Source organism: Blennius ocellaris (genome assembly GCF_963422515.1).
Source record: "Blennius ocellaris genome assembly, chromosome: 8".
Classification (NCBI taxonomy): domain Eukaryota; kingdom Metazoa; phylum Chordata; class Actinopteri; order Blenniiformes; family Blenniidae; genus Blennius; species Blennius ocellaris.
Window position 1 is genome coordinate 8,566,774 of NC_137657.1, and position 24,359 is coordinate 8,591,132.

The 24,359-nt window shown below is 41.4% G+C and overlaps 3 protein-coding genes across 13 annotated transcripts in view; 1 reads left to right on the forward strand and 2 right to left on the reverse strand.

Moving 5' to 3' along the window:
* LOC308133720 (uncharacterized protein) overlaps positions 1-7,477 on the forward strand; it is a 31,672-nt gene extending 24,195 nt beyond the window's left edge. For 5 of the 9 annotated variants that reach the window (XM_080501211.1, XM_080501210.1, XM_080501213.1 and 2 more), the window contains 4 exons: positions 4,992-5,114; positions 5,311-5,421; positions 5,508-5,588; positions 6,505-7,477. In XM_080501211.1, coding sequence (XP_080357337.1) covers positions 4,992-5,114; positions 5,311-5,421; positions 5,508-5,588; positions 6,505-6,534 — 345 coding nt within the window. In that variant the 3' untranslated portion in view covers positions 6,535-7,477. Of the gene's footprint in view, positions 1-1,944; positions 2,023-4,065; positions 4,427-4,991; positions 5,115-5,310; positions 5,422-5,507; positions 5,589-6,504 lie in introns of those variants that run through there. The other 4 variants (XR_013936744.1, XM_080501215.1, XM_080501214.1 and 1 more) reach the window with 4 other exon arrangements.
* A 908-nt stretch (positions 7,478-8,385) lies between these two features.
* Positions 8,386-11,659, reverse strand: LOC308133055 (casein kinase II subunit beta-like). Of its 3 annotated transcripts, XM_080500324.1 has the most exons (7): positions 11,578-11,659; positions 11,120-11,195; positions 9,751-9,853; positions 9,551-9,666; positions 9,396-9,471; positions 9,119-9,308; positions 8,386-9,011 (listed from the first exon to the last, which is right to left on the reverse strand). In XM_080500324.1, the coding sequence occupies exons 2-7, from the start codon at positions 11,189-11,191 to the stop codon at positions 8,921-8,923; spliced, it is 648 nt and encodes a 215-aa protein (XP_080356450.1). In that variant the 5' UTR covers positions 11,192-11,195; positions 11,578-11,659; the 3' UTR covers positions 8,386-8,920. The 3 variants fall into 3 exon arrangements, with proteins under 3 accessions (XP_080356450.1, XP_080356448.1, XP_080356449.1); XM_080500322.1 differs by having other exon boundaries at positions 9,551-9,853; XM_080500323.1 differs by having other exon boundaries at positions 9,551-9,853; positions 11,120-11,213.
* Positions 11,660-12,020: 361 nt separating this feature from the next.
* On the reverse strand, positions 12,021-13,206 carry LOC308133971 (allograft inflammatory factor 1-like). The gene is made up of 6 exons (XM_080501543.1): positions 13,165-13,206; positions 12,990-13,051; positions 12,809-12,875; positions 12,672-12,713; positions 12,427-12,592; positions 12,021-12,261 (listed from the first exon to the last, which is right to left on the reverse strand). Exons 1-6 carry the CDS (start codon positions 13,181-13,183, stop codon positions 12,174-12,176), a joined length of 444 nt encoding a protein of 147 aa, XP_080357669.1. The 5' UTR covers positions 13,184-13,206; the 3' UTR covers positions 12,021-12,173.
* Positions 13,207-24,359: the final 11,153 nt, after the last annotated feature.

Genomic DNA, 24,359 nt, shown 5'->3' on the forward strand with positions numbered 1-24,359 from the left:
AAACACGAGATTGTCCATATTCTTTTTGGTTTTAGATTTACTTCTGCAGTTATTGGACAAGATTTCTTTTTAAATTGAAATACTACATTCAGTAGAATGAATGATTCAAAGAGGCTCTTTCTGCTGTTGTTCTTGTTGTTGTTGTTGTTCGATGGTCCTCTGAGAGTTTGAGCATTGTGTACGCATGCACAGTCTTCTCCAAAGCTGCAGCATGGGGTCTGCAACACACGCATGCGTATGGAGAATGCAGTCACACACATGCAGTGACTCTCGCTTCCCGACACAACAGACTGATCTGTGCGAGGCATCTTTTTGGAGGAACAAGACTGGTCTTACCTGCACTGGATGCCTCTCAGCCATGACATGTCTGCACTGCATGACTGACAGACCCGACTTCCTTTTCTACTGCATGACACCAAGCTGACCACTTCCATGAGGTTTTGCACGTTCGAACCAAATAGTTTTCTCTCCCTTTTCGCTGTCCCTCCTTCCATCATTGAGCTTCCTTTCATCCCCTGTCCTTTCCTTCATTTTCTTTTCCTGCTGCTTTCACGATTTTATTTATTTGGCTGCTGCTCTCTCCAAGGATTTGGTTGTTATTTTCTATAAAGAGACAAGGCCTCATTCACAGTTGCGTCGGCAATTAATCTCCCTCTGTAGTAAACAATAACACAGATGTCAAAGCACAGCTAATATACTGTTATTATTGCCAGTAATGGTTTCAGTTCAGATTACTGCATAAAAGCTTTCCAGTGAAGTGCAAAATTGTAATTAGCTCCGCTGTTGTCACATGAATAAATGTGTAGTCACTTTGCATGCCTATTGCATGGAGTGCCTTCCTGACAGCTCGGACACAAAAGCACTTACAGACTGGAAACGCGAGGCCTTCAAGCATGTCGTGTTGTCAGGATGCATTAGAGCTGGAAGCACAATAACCTGATCACTGAGTGCCGGAAAACCAACATGTGTTTGATGTAAGCAGCCTCATAAACAACACTTTTACCAGCCAGTTTGTTATTCGGTTGAAGCTCCAGTCAAAGAGCATTTGTACTGATGGAAAACTCTGAGAAAAGTGAACATTAATGAAGCTTATTTGTCTCTGTGAGGACTATGGTGTTAATTAAAAACAAGCCTCACTTTGTTCTCCTCGTCCCGGCGGCCGCAACCAGTGGCTCTTTAGTTCCTCTGTATTGGCTCTCTGAACATTATATATAGAACAATTTTCATCCTATTGTCTTATTTAAAAAAAAAAAAAAAAAAGCGTTTTGAGGTTATTTTCAAAAAGACTCACCTTCATAAAAATTGTTTGAAAAAGCAAAAACTGCCAAAAACCAGGGAAAAAAACAGTTGGAAAGAGGATGGACTAAAACGTGACTTTAATAATAAAGATGGGCAATAAAAGGAGCAAAATGTTTGAAACAGTCAAGAATGTACAAACATGATGAGAAAAGAAATGGCTACAAAAGCTAAAATTCTAAACATTACGAATGTATTTTTTAACAAAGCTTCATTAATAACTGAATGAGCTGTGTGATCTTTTATGAATAAACAGAAGAATTTTAATTTGGTGGAAAGTGACAAATACGTCTCTTTTGATGGTAAAGGTTACAGACCTCCGGCTTAGTCTTTCTTTAAATCGCTCATGTTGTAAATATTTCTCACAAACTGTTATTTGAGATCAGTAGTTTCAAGGTGCCTTGCTGCAAGTGTGGATGACTTTCTCTCTCTCTTTTAAAAAAAAAAAAAAAAAGCAAGACTTGTCTGACATGGGAAGAAAAAAAAAAATGCATGTTGCATTAACGTTTCCATGTTGTGGATCACAAAGATTTCTCCTGGAATGAAGCCTGCTGGATGTTACAGTCTCAGTAGCTCAGTCGGTCGTTACTGACCTCGCCGGATTCCTCTCTCTCATGTCTGTTCCCTCCTCCTCCTCCTCCCCTTCAGTTTGTCATCCGCCTCCCGCGCGGCCCCCTGCTAGACTTCTACTCCAAACGCAGCTGAGGGGCCGTCTCCACCCGGCGCCAAGCCCACACAGGTGTGAATGTGACCCCCCCCCCCCCCCCCTCCCCCCCCCCCCCCCCCCCCCGCGCGGAGGCCGCGCCCACTCCATCTAACCATCAGCTCCTCGCCTTCTCTCCTCCTGCCCTCCTTCTTTCGCCTCCTCTGCAACATCATTCCAGCATTCTTCATCCCATCCTTTTGCGCCACCTGCGAAGCTGAACTATTGAACTTTTGATTCTTTACTTTTTTTTTCTTTTTCTTCTTCTTCTTCCCACTGCGACGCAATTTCTCCGCCGTCTCCAGACTCAGACGTGTTTTACAAAGAGACTGATTAGGATTGAATATGACTGTCAACCTCCTGCTGTTCTTGCATTTTCTCTGATGTCTTTTTGGACTTTTAACGCTCCATCAAACATTTGCTAACAAGTGGATTTTATCTGGGAGTTTTTAACGTCCGACCGTGTCACTCTGAGCCCACTTTTATACACACATGGAGCTACTGTTTCTATCAGTCCTTGGATAATTTGACCACTGTGACCCACGTGATTTGCACAATAGAACACAAATCAGTCTCGTTTCTGGGGAAAATGTCAATGTTCTTCTTCACCGTATAGTATTTTTCATTTATTTTTTTTTGTGTTCCTGAGGTGGGAAACCTTGATGAGGCAGCTGAATTGTAATACTTAGTAACCTCCTTGTCCTGCACCAGTACTTGACAGGCAGCGTGTAGCAGCTGCAGACATTCCCTGTTGCATGAAGTTTGACAATCAAGCCTGACCAAAGAATAAAAGGCATTCCATATACAGATCATATGACTGTTTTTTTTTATTTTTTCTTGTGAAATAGATGTTGTTCAAGACAGATAAGGCTCGGCTTTGCTATCAGCATGGACACATTCTTCAAGTTAAAACGGCACTGTGCAAACACTTTCAACATGTCTGACAGGAATGGTGTTATTACTGCAAAACTTACCCTGACGTCCACATTTATAGGGGCAATAAGCCAAATCATATAACTGATGTTAAGTCTTATCTTAGGGTAAATGGGTGAATTAGGACTCTTGGACATAATGTTCAATATCGCAGTCTGTTTGTGAGGCAAAGGAAGAGACAGAAGAGTTTGAGCCAGCGGATCAGTGCTTGGATCTGAAACGTGTTTTCAATAATCTCCCTGCTGAACTTTCACCCTAAAAGTTTCAACCCTAAATTCATCTTCTGTTCATTTACTTTGCATTCTGTCAAGAGACGATCTCCTCAACTTCTGTCTTTGCAACATTTTGTGTCATTGTTGCCTAAATCTTTTGCACAGTGACTGATGCATATATACTATATATATATATATATATATAGCTAATATTATGCAAATGATCCGCTCTGTGGTTCAGAATATATGAAGTAAGGCTGGTTGAGCTTCTCATCCACAGTCGTCTTCCTGTGGTAGACAGACAGACTCACTGTCGAGCTGCGGGAAATCCAATTTCTTGACTATTTTTGTGTAAACAGCACTTGTTTCATTCACCATGAGGAAGTGAAGCTTGCAGAAATAAAACCAGATTAGATTGATATAAAGCTGCAAAGCCTATAAGCTTTTTGGGTTGAGTGACATTTCTTCCTCAGTTAATGATGGTGGCTTCTTTTCTGTAATATTGAAGTTCCACTAGTGAGAAAACAGACAGCCAAGTAAAGCTCTGTAAATATTGCAAAAAAAAAAAAAAAAAAAAAGTCTGCTTTCTGTCAGTACAATTATCTGCATCTCCTAATATAAGGACATGTCAGTTCCATGCATTACAGCGGGATGGGGGTGAAAAGCTTCTCATACAACCCAACATGAGATCATTTAAAGTATCAATTTGATATAAAGGTGATTTAACCATAAAATACTACCAGGCCATTGGTTTCCCTGGGATCTGTTGTACTAAATAATGTCAATACTTTGTACTTGTGCTCACATATACCTTATATGCATAGTTTACTGTTATTTCAATCATGTACAGGCTTGATATTCTTACATTATCAGTGAGAGACGACCAGGATCATAAAGTGACTATTTTATGTCTTTTTTTAGAGCTTTAGTTTCCGTTGCAATGGTTCAGAGACAAAGGCCACACGCGAGGAAACCAGCAGTAATTTGGGCTTTTCAGACAAACCCAGTCCCGCCGTGAGCCACGGTAGCGAGACTGCTAGAGCTGAAGCCCACAGCGCTCCCGTGGACGACCGGCCCGCGCGATCGGGAAGACCCGGTAGTGTTGGGGACGGTGCCGGTGGCAGAAGTGGAAATGGCCCAGCTGCCTCCCTCCCGTAAAGCTTTAGATGAGACGCGGGAGCACGAAGGACGGCGTCCCGGAGGGCCGGAGTTGCCCGGGCGGATCGCCGGCTCGTCCCCGGTTTCCTATTTCGGGAGCGACGGTCCGCGGGTCACGCGCTGCTTCCAGGTAGCCTCCCGACTCCCCCCGGGTGCCACGCCGACTCTCTCCCTGCTTGGCCGGCGGCCGCCGCACTTGCTGGCTCCTTTGCAGCACACCGCGGCCAATCAACACCTGCGAATCAGTAGCGGTGGCAATGAAATATGAGAATGTACCGCGAGCTGCTGCAGAGGTGTTTCGCACAGTGACGCGCTTCAGTCTCTCACTCTGGTGACGGGTCGCTCCTTCTCCTCCTCCACACAATGAAAACATTGACCTCACGTCATCTTTCCAACCCACTAACGGCATGGCGGCTCATTTCTAGTGCTTGGTGACGGGGGTGGAGATCACGGGGTTCCTCTCTTGTTTCGAGAAATAATGATTGAAACATGCTCAGTGAAGGGACGAGGTGGTGGTGGTGGTGGTGGTGGTGGTGATGTGTGCGTGTGTGTGTGTGTGTGTGGGGGGGGGGGGGGGGGGGGGGGGGTGTTGCAGTGAAACGCATGGCGTGAAAGGGAAGTGATTGCTGTGAGATGCGCAAGTGTTTGATTACATAGCTGCTCATGGAGCTATGCTCCCGTGTCCACAGCCCCCTCTGGTGCAGACCCAGACTGTCACCATCACTGCTGCCTCCAACTCCTTGCCCAGTGGCATCTCCACCACGGAGGTCCCTATCGTCCCGACCAAGACCGTCACCTATCAGTCTTCACAGGTAGGGGCTCCGACCAGCTCGGCCCTCGTCGGTCTCTGGGCGCTCGGGCGGCAGCAGAAGGTGACGATAAGCAGGTCTGGGAGGAGGGTGGTGGTGGTGGGGGTGGGCGGAGGTCCTGGGTGCTCAGGATAGAGTCGTTTGTAAGCCGTCACTCAGTCGAACCCCCCCCCCCCCCCCACCCACTGGTGTGTTTCAGGTAGCCGTTGACGGGACAGACGAGGACAAAGACGGCACGTCGACGTCCACCGTCACCTCGGAGACCATCAGCGGCACCACAGTCACCACCACCACCACTCACATCTCAAAGGTCGGCAGTGGGATTCACACCCCCCTTCCTTTCACGTCCCGTTTCTACGTGCCTTTCAAATACTTTGTATGTCCCGTCTTGCACAGGTTGTGAAAAGCGGCTCTTCAGAGACTCGTGTGGAGAAAAGAATCGTAATAACGGCAGATTCTGACGTTGATCAAGAGAAGGTACTAAACTACATTCGCCCTCTTTAGTTCTTCTCAGTGTTGGGTCGCTCAGGCTGCAGGTCACTTGATTTAGAAAACGTTAGTGTGATCTGATGACCGTCTCCTCTCAGGCAAGATAATGAGGCTGGTGTTAAATTACAAGCAATCCCGGTTGCATGTTTGCAGGCTGAGTGCTGTGAAGAGACGCTTCCCGGAAGGTGACGGGAGCTATGATGACTAGTTTACTACAATGAAAGGTTGTTTTTTTTTTAAGGCAGGCAGAGTGAAGGATTGACACTAAATGTGAAAAGATAATAAATTAATAAACTTCCAGGTCTTCAAACTATTGGTTGACTTAAACACAAGGTGGCAGCAGCAGTTGGCTTGAATCCTCACACTTTAGATGTGCAGAAAGCAATTGTAATCATGTAAAGAGGACATGAGTACGGTAAAAAAAAACAATGGTTTTGAAATGTAGTGAAATGCATAACTTACTGTCTTTAATGTTGCACAATTTGTTTTTAAGACATACTTTGGTTGTAGTGGCGGGAGTCCTTATCACATTAGAGTAGCTACACCAGTTTTAATCACCAGCAGTGACACAGATCGTGATTCGGCTCATATCATGGTTTTAAGAAGAAAAATCTTTATATCAACACAGTAAATTCCACTTGAAGTGGTTTTATTTTTTTAAAGGAACTAGAAGGCGTTCGATAATGTCACTTTTGCAGCTTCCGTAGTAAAAACTACTACCGTCCGCTTGCTTTCACCTTTTCAATGTAACTGAATAATCATCCTCAGAGGCTGAAAGAACTAGATACTCTAGTAAACTCCAGATACCCGGAAAATCTACTTTACACACACGTTGCCTGCTGGGCTGTCAAAGTTGTGTGTTTGTAACTTTGACCTGACGTGGATCTGCTTGTTTGCGTTGCAGGAGAAACGTGGAGGAGCATCGGCATTGTAACTGAATCAGGACCCTCCTCTCGACTCGGCACCCTCCACGTCCCTCCTCACACATATCGCAAAGAAAATCCCTCATAGATCTGCACCCAAACGAATCAACAACTGAGTGGGTTGCAGATCCTTTTAGGTTTTTTTTTCTTTTCTTTTCCACTTAAACAGTATAGTAGGTAGGGCTGCACTGCGCACAGACTCCAAACTCTTACATCATCCCATTGTTGTGAAAGCTTAGCGAGTTCCTATTCTGTTGGTTCCAAAACCAGCATTTTTAAGTTGTGTGATCTGTTAAGTTTGCTTTTAAAATGCTTCTTTCTTCTTTTTTTCCCCCCTTCTAGTGGTTTTTACATTGTTGATTTTCTACAAAAACGTACTGTTTCCTGTTGTAGCGTAGACGCCATTTGTCAGCATCTTCTCCCTTGGTGCTGCTCGGGGAACGTTAAGACTACATTCAAGGGACCTTCTCATCGCTTTGCCCATCTGGATTCAGGAGCGACGTGGTTTTTAACTTGTGCAAAGGAAAAATAATGACATGCCTCTCTCAAATCGACACGTGAACGAAGGTGTTTTTCTGCTCAGATTTGGAGTTTTTTCGCTTCGTTCACTGCTCAGGTACAAAAATAAAACACAAAACTGAAATAGTTTTGCTTCCCCAGCCAGCCAAGAACCCGTAGCCTACACACACACACGCACACACACACACACACACACTCTTGTAATTTAAAACAAATTGATCTATTTTGAAATATTTCTCTATTTTATAGAAGTACATGTTTTTTTTATAGTATTTGTACAAATTTGAGGTTTTTGATTTAAATGGTAGGTTACCGTCGTGCTGAAGGTTCAGGCCCGTCTTTGCCTGACGCCCCGAGTCGTTCTCATTCGTTTTCCCCGCCGTGGTCCACCGAGTCGATCAGGAATGTCGTCGCCGTTTTAGCGTAGGCAGTGGAGTGTCCCGCCCCCCCCCCCCCCCCCCCCCCCCCAGTTTCAGAAAGTCGCTTTGAACATATTTGTGGTTGGTAAGAAAGTTTTACAAGCTTCGGTCTGTTTTTAATCTCAGGTTTTGATATTGTTTGTAACACCAACACAGACCTCCATATGATTGTACGAGGAATGTCCCATGTATGTATATCCATCTCTATTGTAAATGTACATTTCATGTCCAGTCAGGTGAGGTGAGTGAATAGAAAAGGATTAAAAAGAAAAAAAAAATTGCTCGTCTGTCACAGTAACCACGCGTATGAGACAAAGGCAGCTGCCCCGCGATACGTGGCTTTTTATCACAGGAGCAAAAAATTTTTTTTTTTTTTACATATTCTACTATACAGTAATTTATTTGTAAAGTAGAAAGAAGAAAAAACTGTTTCATGTGATTTGATGTACTGTGATGTTTCAACTCGAGCTGGTTTTCCACTAGAGATGTCACCATGTTTAAATATTGCATTTCATTATCAACCGAGTTTGTAAAGCCTTTTTAACCACGTAGTCCCGACTAGGTCGCTCTCTCACTCGCTGTTTTCTTGTACTTTTTCCATAGAGAAGAAAATATATGAATCCTTTCTAGATAGCATGTTTGTTAGCACTTTTGTTTTTTTTTAAAACCCCAAAATGAAGCCATTGGTATTGTAGCTACACGACCAACAACTGCAACCTCTCCTTAATGAAATGTAGAATTTCACGTCAAGGGAATTATTAAAAAAAAAAGAAAAAAAAAGTAGCTTTTAGAAAATGGAAACTATTGTTGCTTTGTGACTTCTCCCTGTCTTTTTATGAAAACAATAAAATAAGCATTATTTTGCATTTTTCGTTGGCCTTTTCATCTGTGAAGTACACAAGAGACACATCTCAGTAGGAAATATTTAATACTTGCTTCATGGATGTTCTGCAGGTTTTTATAATCATGATGTAAACATGTGCTATGAATACAGTAACATCTGGACAATAAGAACTGAACAATACAACCGATATATCAAGCTCGGGTTACTTTGAAGATTAGCTCAGACGGTCTAATTTGGCGTTTCTATACTCTTGAACGGAGCACCCTAATGGCGTCCTGCTAAAGCTAAACTCGTTCCGGAGTCTTGACGATCATCGATAAGGCAAATCTTTCTTGGGCTGGTGATGAGATTTCTTGTTACATTCAATCACCTGCAAATCCACGGAGTCCAAGTCCTCAACAACCTCCGCACTCGGAGAGACGGACTGACATCGATTAGAAGATTAACCTTTAATGGACAAGAACTTGACGGAACTAAATCTGAACCGGTTGAAAAACAAAAAAAAATTAAAATAAAAGTTGAGTTTGCAGAACTGTACAGGCATTTATTTTGGAATTTGTGAATCCAGTGCTTCAAACGGGGGTTGTAAACAGCTCAGTCTTTGAGTCCGAGGTCTTATCGAACCGTCTTGGCCGGGCTCTTGAAAGTGGAAGCGGCCTGCAGCTGGAGCTGATAAGCCATGGGGTGAATCTTAAAGCCATATAACCTGGAAACAAAAAGATCCGACAGATGCACATTGTTGACACCAAGTTTGGCGTTTTTTCACTTGAAAACATTGCGTAATGGAGGCTTTAAAAAAAAAAAGGTACGAACCTGGGCACGAACTGGTTGGCGGGACGCTTTGGACGATACTCTGGGTGCACCATGAACAGCATGTGTGGGAAGCCCGTGCCGAAGTAGGCTCCGTCTGTGTGGTGGTGTCGGGACGACTTGGGGGTGTACACGTCCATACACTTGGGGCAATAAAGCTTCACCATGGCTTCGCCGGGGATGTCGGACAAACCTACGACAGAGGAGAGTTTCCTCATTACAGACGTCAAGGGGGGCGGGGGGTTTCTTTATTGTGACGGTGAAGAAAAGCGAGCATTACCAATAGGAAGCATGGGCTGGTTCTCACAGTAGACCCTGGGGCAATAACCAAAATCTCCTTGTTGGTACTTTTCCAGCTGTGAAGAACAAAGTGGTAAATTCCCGCTGCTTATCGAGAGTTAACGGGAGTTTAATGTCGACAAGATAACGGCTCACCATTTGTGCGATGCCTCTGTTTGTGAGGATGTAACGTGCGTGTATGAGGCCGTAGAGCATCTCCGCCGCCTGCTCGATCAGGTCGCTCTGGTTGGGGTTGTCTTCTAGCTCCTCATCTTTAAAGAGAAAAGCCAGTGACGTTGAATAAATCGTCGTAACGTACGAGACCGCACTGCTTCGAAACCACCCGATCATCTCACCCGGCTCCAGGTCGAGGATCATGTCCAGAGCCTGGCGGTAGTGAGGAACCTGCTCGTTCAGGCCCGTCAGGTTAAACTTGTCCTGAATGTAGTCCTCATCAACCTATAACAGCAGGACGAGATAATCAACGGCTATTAATGGCATGAATTCCTCTCGCAGCAGCACATTGCTTCAGCACTGATGTGGAGTCGTTACGCAAGAGCTTAACGGGATTAGTTGGGTGCTGCCAGTGAAGAAAGTGAGTGGGGGATAAAATTAGCAATGGAGCGTTTGCGTGCAGACAAACCGGTGTGTGATACACTGATCACACAATCCCCTGGTATTTTTATTTCAGCTGCATTTCCCCTCACATGTCTCTGAAGGTGCTGGCCCCCTGCGGTGCAGAGGGAACAACAAACACACGGCAGCTGTTTATCTCTTAAGAAAAGACCAGGATGGAAGATTTAGGAGCCCTGCTGGCAAAGGAAGTGCATTTTGTTATTTAAGATTGGACGATGCACTTCCATGACCTTGACATGACAACTATGGGTTTAAATGAAGTGAATTTTATTGTTTGTTTTTTTAATTCTCTTTAACTATATTGTTTAGAAAAACCAAGTCACTTTTTAATTAATCGGTAAGGCACGGGCAAACTAACAGAAGTAAGCGGTAAAAACATTTTTTTCTATGAATTTGTTGGCAAAAGTAAAAGTGAGAAGTGGTTTTTGGTAGAGGAAGCTCCTGCACTTATACCGTTATAGTCTTTCCTCTTATCGACCTTTGTCTAGTTTAAGTGTGTATAGTTCACACACTCTGTCCCCATATGCAGTTTCCCCACATTACTTCCGCATGAATGACGAGCACTTTTTAACAATGATGGCATTGATAACTTTAACATGTTCTGAAACCGACATGTGGAAAGTCTGGGCTGTTTTAGGAATCTTGAGAAATCACCTAAACGTCTTAACAGAAAGAAGCACAGTCACTAAACCGCAAACTATTCACTTGTTTTTAGGATCTTCAAGGTTATAGCCACAAATGCCACATTCGGTAATGTCTAAGGCTTTGTACAAGCGTCTCTTTTCAATTTTTGAAAACCTGTTTTCTCCCTGCCGGCGCTCACAGAGCCTCACCAACTCCGACACCCCGACCACAATGCACTTTATATGAGGACTCGAGATGATTATTTATTGTATTAATGATATTTATTATGTGGTTTGTGTGCAGTTTTATATGAGAAGGTTTTTAAGTTCTTACATAACTAGTCAGTGTGGCCGTTTTAAAATTGGACGAATAAAGTATTTTGAATTGAATTTTAAAGCATGTTTCTCCTGACGACTCCAAGCCAAGTGTGTGTGTGTGTGTGTGTGTGTGTGTGTGTGTGTCCACCTCGCAGAAGAACTCGTTCCCTCTGAGTCCACAGAACCAGGAGATCCAGGAAACCTCCTCTGAGCTGCTCATCCTCCTGACAAACCGAGTACAGCTGCACTCAACAATTAATCAACAAAACATGTAATCAACAAAACACACATTTCGGAACTAAAACACACACACACATAGCTCCAACTAGCTAACTGCACTAACTTCAAAATTACACATTCAACACCATACGTCAACATTTCCGTGTTAGACTGAATGACATGTTAGAGGCTTTTTAAAAAAGAAATATAATCTGAGCCTGCAGTGTTTGTTTTGCCTATTTTCAACGTTAGCTCCAGGGTTAGCACGCTGGCTAGCCACCGCGTTAACACGCGCAGTGCAGGTCGTAAACTAGTTAACCAAAGCGAACTTAACATGTATGTAGACGCATGTTCCACTGTTGCTTACACTAACTGGGTTTTACTCACCTTTTTATTCGATAAAAATCAAAACATCAACCTGAAATTTTGGCTAGTTTGTCTTCGCTGCTATGACCGACGCCACTTCCGGTTAGTCGGACTTCAAAATAACGTTATCCCCTTACCCGTGTCTCTATTTATGAAGCGCAAATAAGGCTGACTTAAAAATTAAATAAACAAAGAACAATGCGATTTTCTTTAAATTCTAACATTTAGTGACGTTCAAGTACAATTATAATAACAGACGTGTTGTCGTTTGCCTTCTGTCTGGTGAGTAAAGCCACTTCCGGTAAGTCCGATTTCAAAATAACGTTCACCACTGCATGTGCTGCTTGGTGTGGAGCAACGAATTACAACTCAAACTAAATTAATGAAGAACATCACAGATTTCTTTCACTTTTCAACTTTTAATGACGTTTAAGTAAAAATCACAACAACATAGAAATTGTGGGAAAAAGTTTTACATTTAACAATAATCTGTAGCAGGACACACAACAAAATCAATCCAATCACTATAATGTTGGACTTTTTTCAGTTTTAAAAGCCGAGGGCTAAAAGCCACGATGGTGGTCGTTTTTTTTTCTTTTTTCTGCAGATCATCTATTTCAGGGTAGGTCTGAAAACGTTTTCCGGCAAGGTGGTCCAGTTTCTTTCAGCTCCTGCTCTTTTCCCATTCCTTCAAACATCAAGATCCTGAAACCAGAGAGCCAACACACTCTAATAATCACTTACATGTTAGTTTCTGTACTTGTTTGTTCCCCCCCCCCCCCCCACCCACTCATTTTAATCTCCCATATAAACCCCAGTTTGACCTAAATCTCCACTTGTTCTTTATATTTCCATGTTTTGAATACTCACAGCTTCAGAATTGCATTTCTTTTCCCCAGCATCATATTCAGAAAGTCACTGTAGCAGATGACATCTGTCGACGCCCCTCCGGCCACCTCAGACATCATCTTTTTTAACTCTAAGTGGGTTTTTGCGAGTCCAAGTTTTTCCAGCATTCGTTTCAGGCCCATCATATCTGTAAAAATTATTGATCACAAGAAAATGTTTTGAAAATGTGTATGTTTGTTGTATATAAGCACCCTGACCTATTTTACCTATTTCCCCTTTGTCGTTGAGATCAAACTCCATGTATTTCTCTGCAAAGCAAACAAACGTTGTTTTGAAATATAGGACTGCATAGCAGATGATAAAAAAATACAACTTTAGCACATGACCGTCCTTGAATGCTTACTTCTAAACATTTCAAGCTTTGAAGCCAGGTCTTCCTCCTCTGCATACTTGGGATCAGTCAGAAAAGCCTGTGGATAAGATAAGGGATAAGTAGCTCATAAGTTTTGTGTTTTTATGTTGAAATTCTACACAGATATGTGACCTGATGACAACCTCAAACCTTGTGAGTTGTCAGTACTCACCTCATTTATGGAGTTTAATTTGTCTTCCTGTTGCGACTTTAGAAGACCATATGCTTTACCGCCTGTAAAGAACAAGTAGCCGTTTGAATTAACCACCAGAAAACAAAAACAAACAATGCACCTGGAGCAAATATATTAACCGGAACACAAGATGACAGAAAGAAACCAGACTAACCTTGAACAGTTTTGTCCATATCTGTGAGCGGTGCTCAGAAACTGTGACACCAATAGCAAGCGGTTGTGATGGTGCTTCAGTAAATCAAGACAAAAGAGGAAGTGTAGCAACAGTTTCATTTAGCCCTGGTGAAGTTCCTCTGTTACATTTAAGGCTGCGTTGTGCAGAGGTCAACTGGGTGATGCAAATAAAGAAATTCACTGCGTTTTTGGCAGGAAATGAGTTTGAATTGCTTAGTAAAAAATAAACAAACATAGAAAATGCTTGGAGTTGCTCAGCTGGATAAAACCATATAGAACATGGATGGATGGATGATTTCTTCTCAAAAATAGTATAAATACATAATTTCTGCATTTGACAGAAGCTGAGTAAACAACACAAAGTGATTGAAGGCTTTCATATTATGATTCAGAAGTTTAAATATTCCAATTCTTTGCTTCACTTTGCCATGTTGCAGTCACTGATTGTGTCGATACAGTTGCTCTACTGTCCATTGTTAAAATATATTCCTGCGTGAACAGCCACCGCCTCAGCATTCCACCTGTCTTCCATTAGTTAGTTGTTGTCTATTTACAAAAAAAAAAGATTGTTAGTCCTTAAATGGTGCATTCTAATACATTCTACTAAATACTACATTGTGAGACATTTGTCAATCTCATTCTAATAGGATTAGTACATATACATGAAGAAGAGGCACAGGAAGGATGCAGGTACTGAATCTGGGTACAACTGACGTCCTTAACCGGTCACTATATTTCAATATTGATTTGAAAACCTTGATGACAATGGTGATGGTGTCCTTCATTTCTGATTGCAGCACAGGAGCCATCAAGTGTTCATAGTGAGATGAAGCGCTTTAAGAACAAAAGATTGTAAAAATTGTTTATTTATGGTTTTGTTTTTTTACATCAACATGTTAGAATTAAAATTAGATGTGGTTCCTATCATTCTAACATCATCAGTTTGGTACAACACATATACCACGTATGCCGGGACCATGATTTAGTAGCTGAAAGCTCAATTTGTACATTAATCATTTGAAACATTTCTCTCATTAAGAAATCAAAGGTAGCATGAGTGAAGAAGCTTGGATAAACATGAATGGCAAGAACAATTTCGTTTCATTTCATTCAGAAAGAACATGATAAATATTTTATAGTGACAATATAGATGATTACATAAAAGCAGGTTACATATCACGCAAATGTTCTCAGTCCAAAGATGATCCAGATTAAACACCAAGTTGTTGAGATTTAAGAGAAAAAATCTTCCTTTTCCTGAGTCGACCGAATAGTTGACTGAATTAAAGGAGAGAAAATTTAATTAGTCACATTTTTTTCAGTGTAACATGATTTTAAAGACGTGGTTGTGACTTTAAATTAATACTCACAGGTGTGCAGCCTTTCATCCCATAATAATAATAAACATTATTCTTGCATTGGTGTGCAGGATCTGAGATATTAAAAAAAAAACTTGTCAAAAACACCTTGTTTTGATAATGAAGTTAGCAAGGAAAGAAGATCAGTACTTACGATTGATTTGAAACATTCAAACATTCATATTGCTCCGTTCCTTCTGTGTTTGGACATGAGAAACAGGAAATGTATTAATAATTATAGGGGTGTAGCTTTAGCACAAAGACCACAGTGGTATTTGTGACTTGACCTCTTCCTGTGTAAAGTCTGCATGCAAGTTAAACTGCACAGTATTTTATTTTCTGTGGTTTATGTTCCAGTTTACTTCAATATAAAACAGTTTTTCTGAAACATCACTATTTAAATCCTTCTTGTGCTCGAAGCAAAATGAGCAAAGCAAATGTCATTTAAACAAGGCTATTGTTCATCATAGGCAAAGTCTGTTTCAGTTCATTAATGTTTATTAATTTCAGCAATATTAGCTATGATTTCTATCCTAGTTTACCTTCATCTGGTTTTTAGATATAAACCCACACTGATGTCCTTCATCAGCAAAGTTACACTTTGAAAAGTTCAGTTAGAAATTATTGTTTGTACAGAAAATAAAATAAATTCATTACATGAATAGAATACTAACCAGTAAAGTCCTAAACTGTATATAAATGGTGCTCAGAGTTGATTTAGTGTTTTTGAGAATTGATGGTAGAAATGTAGTGGAAGCACAGTTAATGAACCTTAATTCTGTGGAGAGAATGTGTTTCCTGTGACTCTGACTATTAATGTATTTGTTTGAGAGATGACGATGCTTGACTTCTTGTTTATTTTCACTTACCCTGTGAATGTGATTGAATCAACATTTCATAATTGTCCACAGTCACTGTAGATGCGCCTGGAGAAAAGACAGAAAGCTGAATTATAGTATCACTTGAGTAGATTTAAATAAGGGTTGAAAGAGATAAGAGTGTGATCAAACCTGCAGTCTGAGGCTGTGCTGTAACTTTCCTCCTCTGTTGTCTGCATTAAAAGAATAATCCCAAAAAGGCAGGAGCCATCAACCCCATATTGATTGAAACTACCACCGTGATCAAAATCAAACTGCACTCAGCTTCCCATTGTGGTCCTAGAAGAAGTACATGTTATCTGTTACAACACAGTTCTTTAAATAATATCTGTGTAGTTTTAATAATTATATTGTACTAGTAATGCAAACTGACCTTGCAGAGTTTGTGTCGGGGTGTTTGGGGTTTGTGTCGGGGTGTTTGGAGTTTGTGTCGGGGTGATTGGAGTTTGTGTCGAGGTGATTGGAGCTTGTGTCGGGGTGTTTGAGGCTGTTGCTGCTTCAAACGTGTCCTCTGCATCTTCAGGAAATAGAGAGATGTTATGTTTTCCATCTCTGACAAAACCAAATGTAACATTTGCTAATAATACAAATTACCTTGGACACTCAGTTTGACGTCGAAGCAGTACTTAGTTTTTCCAAGAACATAACCACATTGATACCAGCCGCTGTCACTGTGACTCACATTCTGGATTACCAGTGATGTGTCGTCTATTTCAACCCTCTGAGAGTCAACAGGTACGGAGATAGATCCTCTCAGCATTGCCCAGGAGACTTTTAGTGGCCTTCGCTCCTCTGATGTGAGGACATCAGAGCACTGCAGCCTGGCGGAGGAGTCGGACTTCACCTTCACTGGAGGAAGGGCTTTGCATTCTGACAGATAATGAAACATCTTGAGATTATATAAGATTATCATTGAACACTGCAGTATTATAATCTTTTCACACTACCTTTTACTATCAAAGTCGTGTTTCTCATCAGAACACGATCCCATCCTTGCCAGATTTCACAGCTGTACGTCCCTTCATCAGATTTTTGCAGGTTTTTCAGATGAAAACGCATCAGTCCATTTCCATCGGTTTCCCACAACATTCGTTGAGCTTGTTGAGCCTTTTTGGGCCACTCAAAGATGACCTTTGGTTTATTGTCCTTGGTGTACTTTATCACCTTGACTCTGTAGGGGACTTGTGCTTCAATTTCATCTGAATTCACCATAAAGAGAGCAACAGCTTCATGTGCTGAACCTCTCTGGATCTCTGTGGAGGCCAGTTCAATCAAAGAATTATGATATTTTAAAGAATAACACTGTAAGAACATACATCAAGACAGTAAATCATAAGTTGCGCAGGATTTTTTCTTGTAACTGCTTTTGGAGTGAAGTCGGGAAAGAGAGTTCTTCTGTCAGGAATATTTATTGAAGCTTCAACGGACACATGCACAATGTAGACCTCACAAGTCAATCTGATCAATCTGCTCTGGGCACGTGCCCCGTTCAACATTCGAGCTAACATTTTAAGGGATGCGGAGGGCGGGGGTGAGTTTACTGATTACACCAGGACGGAGAGGTCGAAAACACAGGGGTGAGAACCCACATGCGGTTCCCACGCCAGTGGGTGAGAAACCTTTCTCTCTCTCACCGTCATGATGCAGCTGCGCTGAAGCGAAGGGAAAGCATGTCCGCCAAGTCCGTAAATAAGATTATAAGGCCAGAGTCACACAGACAAAAATAAAAACATTTTAGCAGGATGCAGAGAAGAACAGAATTCTTCAATAGCATATAATAATTTTCCATAACAAAGTCATTCTTAGATCGACTCACCTCTGCATTCTGATGACACAATTATCAGGATCAACAAAAACAAAACCTGAACATATAATTGAGCCATTGTGCATGTAAATGAAGACAAAATGAATCTCCTCTAAAACTGTTTGATGAGTTTCCTCCCACTCATGATCTCAAGCTCAACAAAACTCCCATCATGAAACTACCTGCAGCTTTCAATTGTGTTTTTTTTAAACTGTTTGCAACCACAAGACACTGACGATGAGCCACATCTTGACTGATAGACATTCATGTGTGTCATCTGCTCGAGTGGTGAGAAATGGTTTGAGTTCAGAGGCAACATATACTGATCAAAAGTATGAATGCAACACTTTTGTTTTTGCCCACATTTTTCCTGAGCTGAACTCAAAGATCTTGTTCACAAATCTGTCTAAATGTGTGTTGATAAGCACCAAGATAATCCATCCCACCTCACAGGTGCGGCGTATCAAGATGCTGATAAGACAGCATGATTATTGCACGGGTGTGCCTTAGGGTGGCAAGGCACTCTGAAATGTGCTTTTTGAACACACAGCGCAATGCCACAGATGTCGCAAGTCTTGAGGGAGCGTGCAATTGGCACGCTGACTGCCGGAATGTCCACCAGCTCTGGTGGACAGTCAACATTCCATTTGCCTGTGAATTCAATGTTCATTTCTCTGCCATTAGCCAAAGGTGTTTCAGAGAATTTGGCAGTACATCCAACTAGCCTCACAACCGCAGACCAGGTGTAACCACAGCAGCCCTGGACCTCCACATCCAGCATGTTCAGCTCCATGATTGTCTGAGACCAGCCACCCGGAAAGCTGCTGCAACAATCGCTTTACATAACCAAAGAATATCTGCACAAACTGTCAGAAACCGTCTCAGGGAAGCTCATCTGCATGCTCGTCGTCCTCATCAGGTTCTCCACCTGACTGCAGTTTGTCGTCGTAACTGACTTGAGTGGGCAAATGCTCACATTCGGCACTTTATAGAGGGCTTCTCTTCATGGTTGAGTCCCGGTTTTCACTGCTCAGGGCAGATGGCAGACAGCGTGTGTGGTGTCATGTGGGTGAGCGGTTAGCTGATGTCAAGGTTGTGGTTCAAGTGGCGGCGGGGTTCTGGTAAGGGCAGGCGTATGTTCTGGACAATGAACACCGGTGCATTTTATTGATGGCATTTTGAATGCACAGCGATGCCGTGATGAGATCATGAGGCCCATTGTTGTGTCATTCATCCACAACCATCTCTATGTGAAGGAGATGTGTTTCACAGCGTGAGGCAAATGGTGGTCACACCAGATACTGACTGGTTTTCTGAGTTCAGCTCATGAGAAATGGGAGTAAAAACAAAATTGTTGCATTAATAATTTTGTTCAGTGTAGCTCCAACATGTCAGACAACTTACTCTTACAGAATTAAAAAGTCATGGCATCTATGATCACAAACATTTAATCCTAAACCATGATGGCTGGTTTCACCTGAAGACTGCTTCTATTTAAGTCTTTCCAATCAGCAGTCAAGACGTGGATGTAAAGGTCTGTATTGGCCATGTGGTGGCGCTGCTGATGAACTGAATCAAAAGTTCACAAAAACCTGAAGTGAAAGCTGCAGGTAGTTACAAGATGAGGGTTTTCTGTAGCTTGGAGTCATAAGTGGGTGGAAATTCATCAAAAGGTTTCAGATAATAATTTCCTCTTCACTTGCTCTTCACAATGGCTCAAGTCTATGTTCATGTTTTGTTTTCGCTGATCCTGATAATTGTGTCATCAGAATGCAGAGGTGAGTCTATCTAAGAATGACTTCTTTATGATTTACTCTTTTGATGCAACTTCTTACACTGTTTTTTTCTTTTTTAAATATCATAATTCTTTGATTGAACTGGCCTCCACAGAGATCCAGAGAGGTTCAGCACATGAAGCTGTTGCTCTCTTTATGGTGAATTCAGATGAAATTGAAGCACAAGTCCCCTACAGAGTCAAGGTGATAAAGTACACCAAGGACAATAAACCGAAGGTCATCTTTGAGTGGCCCAAAAAGGCTCAACAAGCTCAACGAATGTTGTGGGAAACCGATGGAAATGGACTGATGCGTTTTCATCTGAAAAACCTGCAAAAATCTGATGAAGGGACGTACAGCTGTGAAATCTGGCAAGGATGGGATCGTGTTCTGATGAGAAACACGACTTTGATAGTAAAAGGTAGTGTGAAAAGATTATAATACTGCAGTGTTCAATGATAATCTTATATAATCTCAAGATGTTTCATTATCTGTCAGAATGCAAAGCCCTTCCTCCAGTGAAGGTGAAGTCCGACTCCTCCGCCAGGCTGCAGTGCTCTGATGTCCTCACATCAGAGGAGCGAAGGCCACTAAAAGTCTCCTGGGCAATGCTGAGAGGATCTATCTCCGTACCTGTTGACTCTCAGAGGGTTGAAATAGACGACACATCACTGGTAATCCAGAATGTGAGTCACAGTGACAGCGGCTGGTATCAATGTGGTTATGTTCTTGGAAAAACTAAGTACTGCTTCGACGTCAAACTGAGTGTCCAAGGTAATTTGTACTATTATCAAATGTTACATTTGGTTTTGTCAGAGACGGAAAACATAACATCTCTCTATTTCCTGAAGATGCAGAGGACACGTTTGAAGCAGCAACAGCCTCAAACACCCCGACACAAGCTCCAATCACCCCGACACAAACTCTGCAAGGTCAGTTTGCATTATTAGTACAATATAATTATTAAAACTACACAGATATTATTTCATGAACTGTGTTTTAACAGATAACTTGTACTTCTACTAGGACCACAATGGGAAGCTGAGAACAGTGCGACTTTGATCACAGTGGTAGTTTTAGTCAGTATGGGGTTGATGGCTTCTGCCTTTTTGGGATTATTCTTTTACTACAAACAACGGAAGAGGAAAGTTACAGTGCTGCGACAGACTGCAGGTTTGAACAGACTTTAATCTCTTTCAGGCAGATAAATTTACTGAAATTATATTATAGTTTAGGTTTTTGTTTATTTTCAGGTATACCTACAATGATGAACAATTATGTAAATTTGAATCCATCGGATTTACAGGGTAAGTGAACATTTACAAGGAAGATCTATAAGTCAAGCATCGTCAGCTATTAAACAAATACATTAATAGTCAGAGTCACAGGAAACACATTCTCTCCACAGAATAAATGTTCAACAACTGTGCTTCCATTGCATTTATACTATCAGTTCTCAAAAAACACTAACTGGACATGGAACTGTGAGTTTTTTTTCCTGCACAACCAATAATTTCTAACTGAGGTTTTCAAGGTGTAACTATGCTGATGAAGGAAAGTCCGTTTGGGTTAAAGTTTGAAAACCCGATGAAGTAAAATATGTTAAACGTCATGGCTGAGAGTTTTAAAGAGAGGATTAAAACTGAAAATAATCTGTGTTTAATGATGACTTTAATAAATTGAAATAGATTTTGTCTATGATGAAAAATAGCCTTGTTTAGACAATATTTGTTATACTTTGATTACTTAGAACCCAAGAAGAAGAAAAAAAAGTCTGACCATGACATTTCAGAAAAGTATTTTTGTTTTAATTAAAGTTAACGAGAACACAAACCACAGACAAAATACTGTTCATATAAAAGGCCAATATGTAAGTGTTGATTGTGTTGATTCACTCTTGAAATTCAGTCTTTTTCCTAGACTTTTAAAGCTTTGACTTATCTTTTCAGTCGGTAGTTGCAGTCTGGATTGTGTTGAGGGAGGCACTAACAAGGCTGGCATAAGTTTGTTAAACATTCTTATTTTGTTACTAGCAGCACTTCACACAGTCATCTTCAGGTTGACATCATAAAATTCTGCTTTTTTAAATAAATGTTGAAGTTGCGTTCATTTACGTAGATGTTTATTTCTACTCACTGAACATTTAAATGCGCATTAGTCTCAGGCACAAGCAAAACTTACAGATGCTGAACTGAGTGTTAGGAAGACACCAGCCTTGTATGTATCTTAATAGAAAGACGCTCCGACGTAGCTTTATAAGGAGGTCAGTATAAACAAACTCAGTGACAGTATTTGGGGAACAGAAACAAAACACAGCCCATGAAAGCCATTACGTCATCGCCAAGGTAGAAGAGAAGTTTATCACAGGACAAACACTTTATTTAAACTCATGTCTTTGAGTTGTGCAAATAAACTTGAGTCAATTGAGGGGACACTAGAAATACTACCCCACTGTAACTACACCACTGAATGTATTAATAACTCCAGTTTCCTGTGACTCGGACCTCAGAAAAGATGTATCAGAGTTTACATGTTTCAAAATATTCACATGAGAACCCATCCCCCCCCCCCCCCCCCCCCCCCCCCCCCATTGTTTCCTTATTGAAACTCTTCTTTGTTTCAATCTTGACTGACAACTTAAAAAAAAAAAAAAAACATCAGATCCTGAATACCACCGCATCAATAGTCTTTATTTCTCTGGGGATGAAAGGCTGCAAACCTGTGAGTATTAATCTAATGACACAAGCACGAATATTTTCAATCATATTGGGCTGTAAAATGTGAAGAAATTCATTTTCTCTCCTTTATCACAGTCAATTAGGTCGACTCAGGAAAAGGAAGATTTTTCTCCTAAATCTTAACAACTTGGTGTTTAATCTGGACCATCTTTGGACTGAGAACATTTGTGTGATGTGTGACCTGCCTCTCATGAGTCTCGTATTAGTTCATGTCATCGTCTGTGTTGTAAGTACAAAATGTTTTTTGTGTAATTTCTGAATGAAATTATGTTGTTCACGGGAAAGGCAGTTTAAAATGTCAATATTTCTTCCTGTGACGAGAGGGTGTGCTGTTTTAGACCATTTAAAAAAAAAAATTGTTTCCATTTAGTTCACAGGCTGTAATAAATCATAGAAATCGTCTGTGATTTGAGCTGCTTCTCTTTGTCTTGGCTGCTGTTGTTCCTCGTGGTTTATGTCTTGAATCACATCGTAAACATGCGTCTTGAAAAGAAGAATAGAGGCGTTAGTACATCATGTTTGCCATTATTTTGTATATTAAAGCTTTGTTGCTCATGCTCCCTTTGATTTCTCAAGTGATTAACAAAGTTTGAGTTTCCAGTTGCTGTTGTATATGTGTTGTGCAAATCTGATGATGTTATTAGATAAGAACCACATCAATGAGAAATCTAATATGTTGATTCAAACAAATAAATATTCCAAGATTTTTTCAAGGTTTTGTTCTTAAAGCATTTCATGTTACCATTCCAATACTTGATGGCGCCTTTGCTGCAAACAGAAATGAAGGGACGATATTACCATTTTCATTAAAGTTTGTTCAAGGGTGCTAGATTTACCCAGATTCAGTACCTGCATTGTTCTTTTGCCTCTTCTTCATGTATATGTAGATTCCACCTGCTGCAGCACATAGCAAAAGGCCCAATGGAAGTAATAACCATGCTGGAGTCTGAAGAGCTATGAACAGAAAATGCATTGAATCGAATATTTGCTGTCCTCCTGCGAACGTCTTTGGACGTTCCCTGATCATTAAACATACGTACAGTTTACACCCTTCCACTGCTTTGACGCCATCACTTCGCCCTCTCTGTGAGCAGAACAGATCATCTCGTCTCTCACTGATCCAACAGAGAGAAACAACTCCCTCACAATCGTGTTGTTGACGGTCATCAATTCACTCTGCTGGCCTCTGTGGTTCCTTTCAGGCCAAGTTAAGTTGAAATCTTTTCCACATTGCGCAGCACACGTGAGCACACAAATCAGGGTGAGATTGTCCCCTCCTGGTCCAGACGCTGCAATAACTGTGTAGAAAGCATTGAATCGTCTTCGAGACCAGACATTACTGCAAGTTCTAGGTGTTATTTACAGAGTTTTCTTTTCTCACCATCAAGAGTGTGCAGCACGATTTTGTTAAACACCCTTCGCTGACCACTGGACTCTGAGCATTGGTAGTATCCAGCATGGAAACCTTTCACTTCACTAATGACCAATGACGAGTCCTTCATTATGTCAGACGACCTTGTTTGATCACAAGCAGAAGCGTGATGATCTGTCAGAGGCTTTTCACAGAAGGTCCACTTCACACTGCCTTCCACATCGAAAGAGGAAGTGCGACAAGGCAGTGAAAGAGACTGGCCAACTGAGGCGACCAGTTCCTCCAGGCCATCTAGGGAAAACCAGTTTGTGTTACACTTCACACAGTGTGAACCACAACTTTAATTTGGAGCAAGAAAGCATCAGGGTACCTTTTACTCTTGTCGTGTAGCTGGTGACTTTGAGCACATCGTTATGAGTTAGAAGGCATTTCCATTTCCTGTGATGGTCAGTTGGTTTTGTAGTGAATTTCAGAATAGAGAAGCAATCAGAATGATTCTCCAACTCAAACCTGTCCCCTTTAAGTGGTGAACCATCCTGGGAGCTCCACCTCACGTGTGCTCCTGTGCTGTTGTTGCAGGGCTCATACCCTTTATACCTGTTGAGGACACAGTGAAGCGCTATTCTGCCCTCTGCAGGATCAGACGTAGAAGTGACTGTATAAAAACAAAAACAAGACAAACAAAACAAAACAAACGGCAGTGAAATTTTCATCAAGTCCTCTTCGGACAATCTTTAACACATTTTTAATTAAGGACTCATATACATCCTACATCCTGATCTGTAAGTGGTGACAACTCCCACATTTTCTACATGCAAAAAAAATGCAAGTATTCTCTGAAAACGTCATTTAATGAAGACTTTCTTTTACAGAACCTTAATGTGAACAAAGGGAAATGTCTTTACTGTGGACATCGCTGTCATACATTGGAATTCTGAGGTAATATTCTAATGTTATGACAGCTGGACGAGATACAACATCCATCCATCTTCTATTCCGCTTTATCCACCTCAATCCATCCATTTCTTCTCACGTTATAAAAAAGTCATCCAAGGAGCCATTTAAAAGGCCCACAGCTGTGTGTTTGATCTGCATTATGCATACAACCCCAACAAAACCTACCTTGAAGTATCTTAAGTGAAACACGAGAATTGAGCGTTCCACTGTCACAAGTGTAAATCTGTGCGTCGTTCAGCTGCAGGTTATTAATCTGCAGAGAGCAGTCCCTCGTCATTTCTCCAACCTTCACC

Excerpts from the sequence above, each read along its gene's own strand:
- LOC308133055 (XM_080500322.1), bottom strand. The coding sequence starts at position 11,191 with ATGAGCAGCTCAGAGGAGGTTTCCTGGATCTCCTGGTTCTGTGGACTC. Across the intron at positions 9,309-9,395 it reads CCAGCCCATGCTTCCTATTG|GTTTGTCCGACATCCCCGGC; the intron begins GTAATGCTCGCT and ends CCTCTGTCGTAG. Across the intron at positions 9,012-9,118 it reads GCCAACCAGTTCGTGCCCAG|GTTATATGGCTTTAAGATTC; the intron begins GTTCGTACCTTT and ends TTTTGTTTCCAG.
- LOC308133971 (XM_080501543.1), bottom strand. Across the intron at positions 12,876-12,989 it reads AATTAAACTCCATAAATGAG|GCTTTTCTGACTGATCCCAA; the intron begins GTGAGTACTGAC and ends TCTTATCCACAG. Across the intron at positions 12,714-12,808 it reads AAAGCTTGAAATGTTTAGAA|AGAAATACATGGAGTTTGAT; the intron begins GTAAGCATTCAA and ends TTTGCTTTGCAG.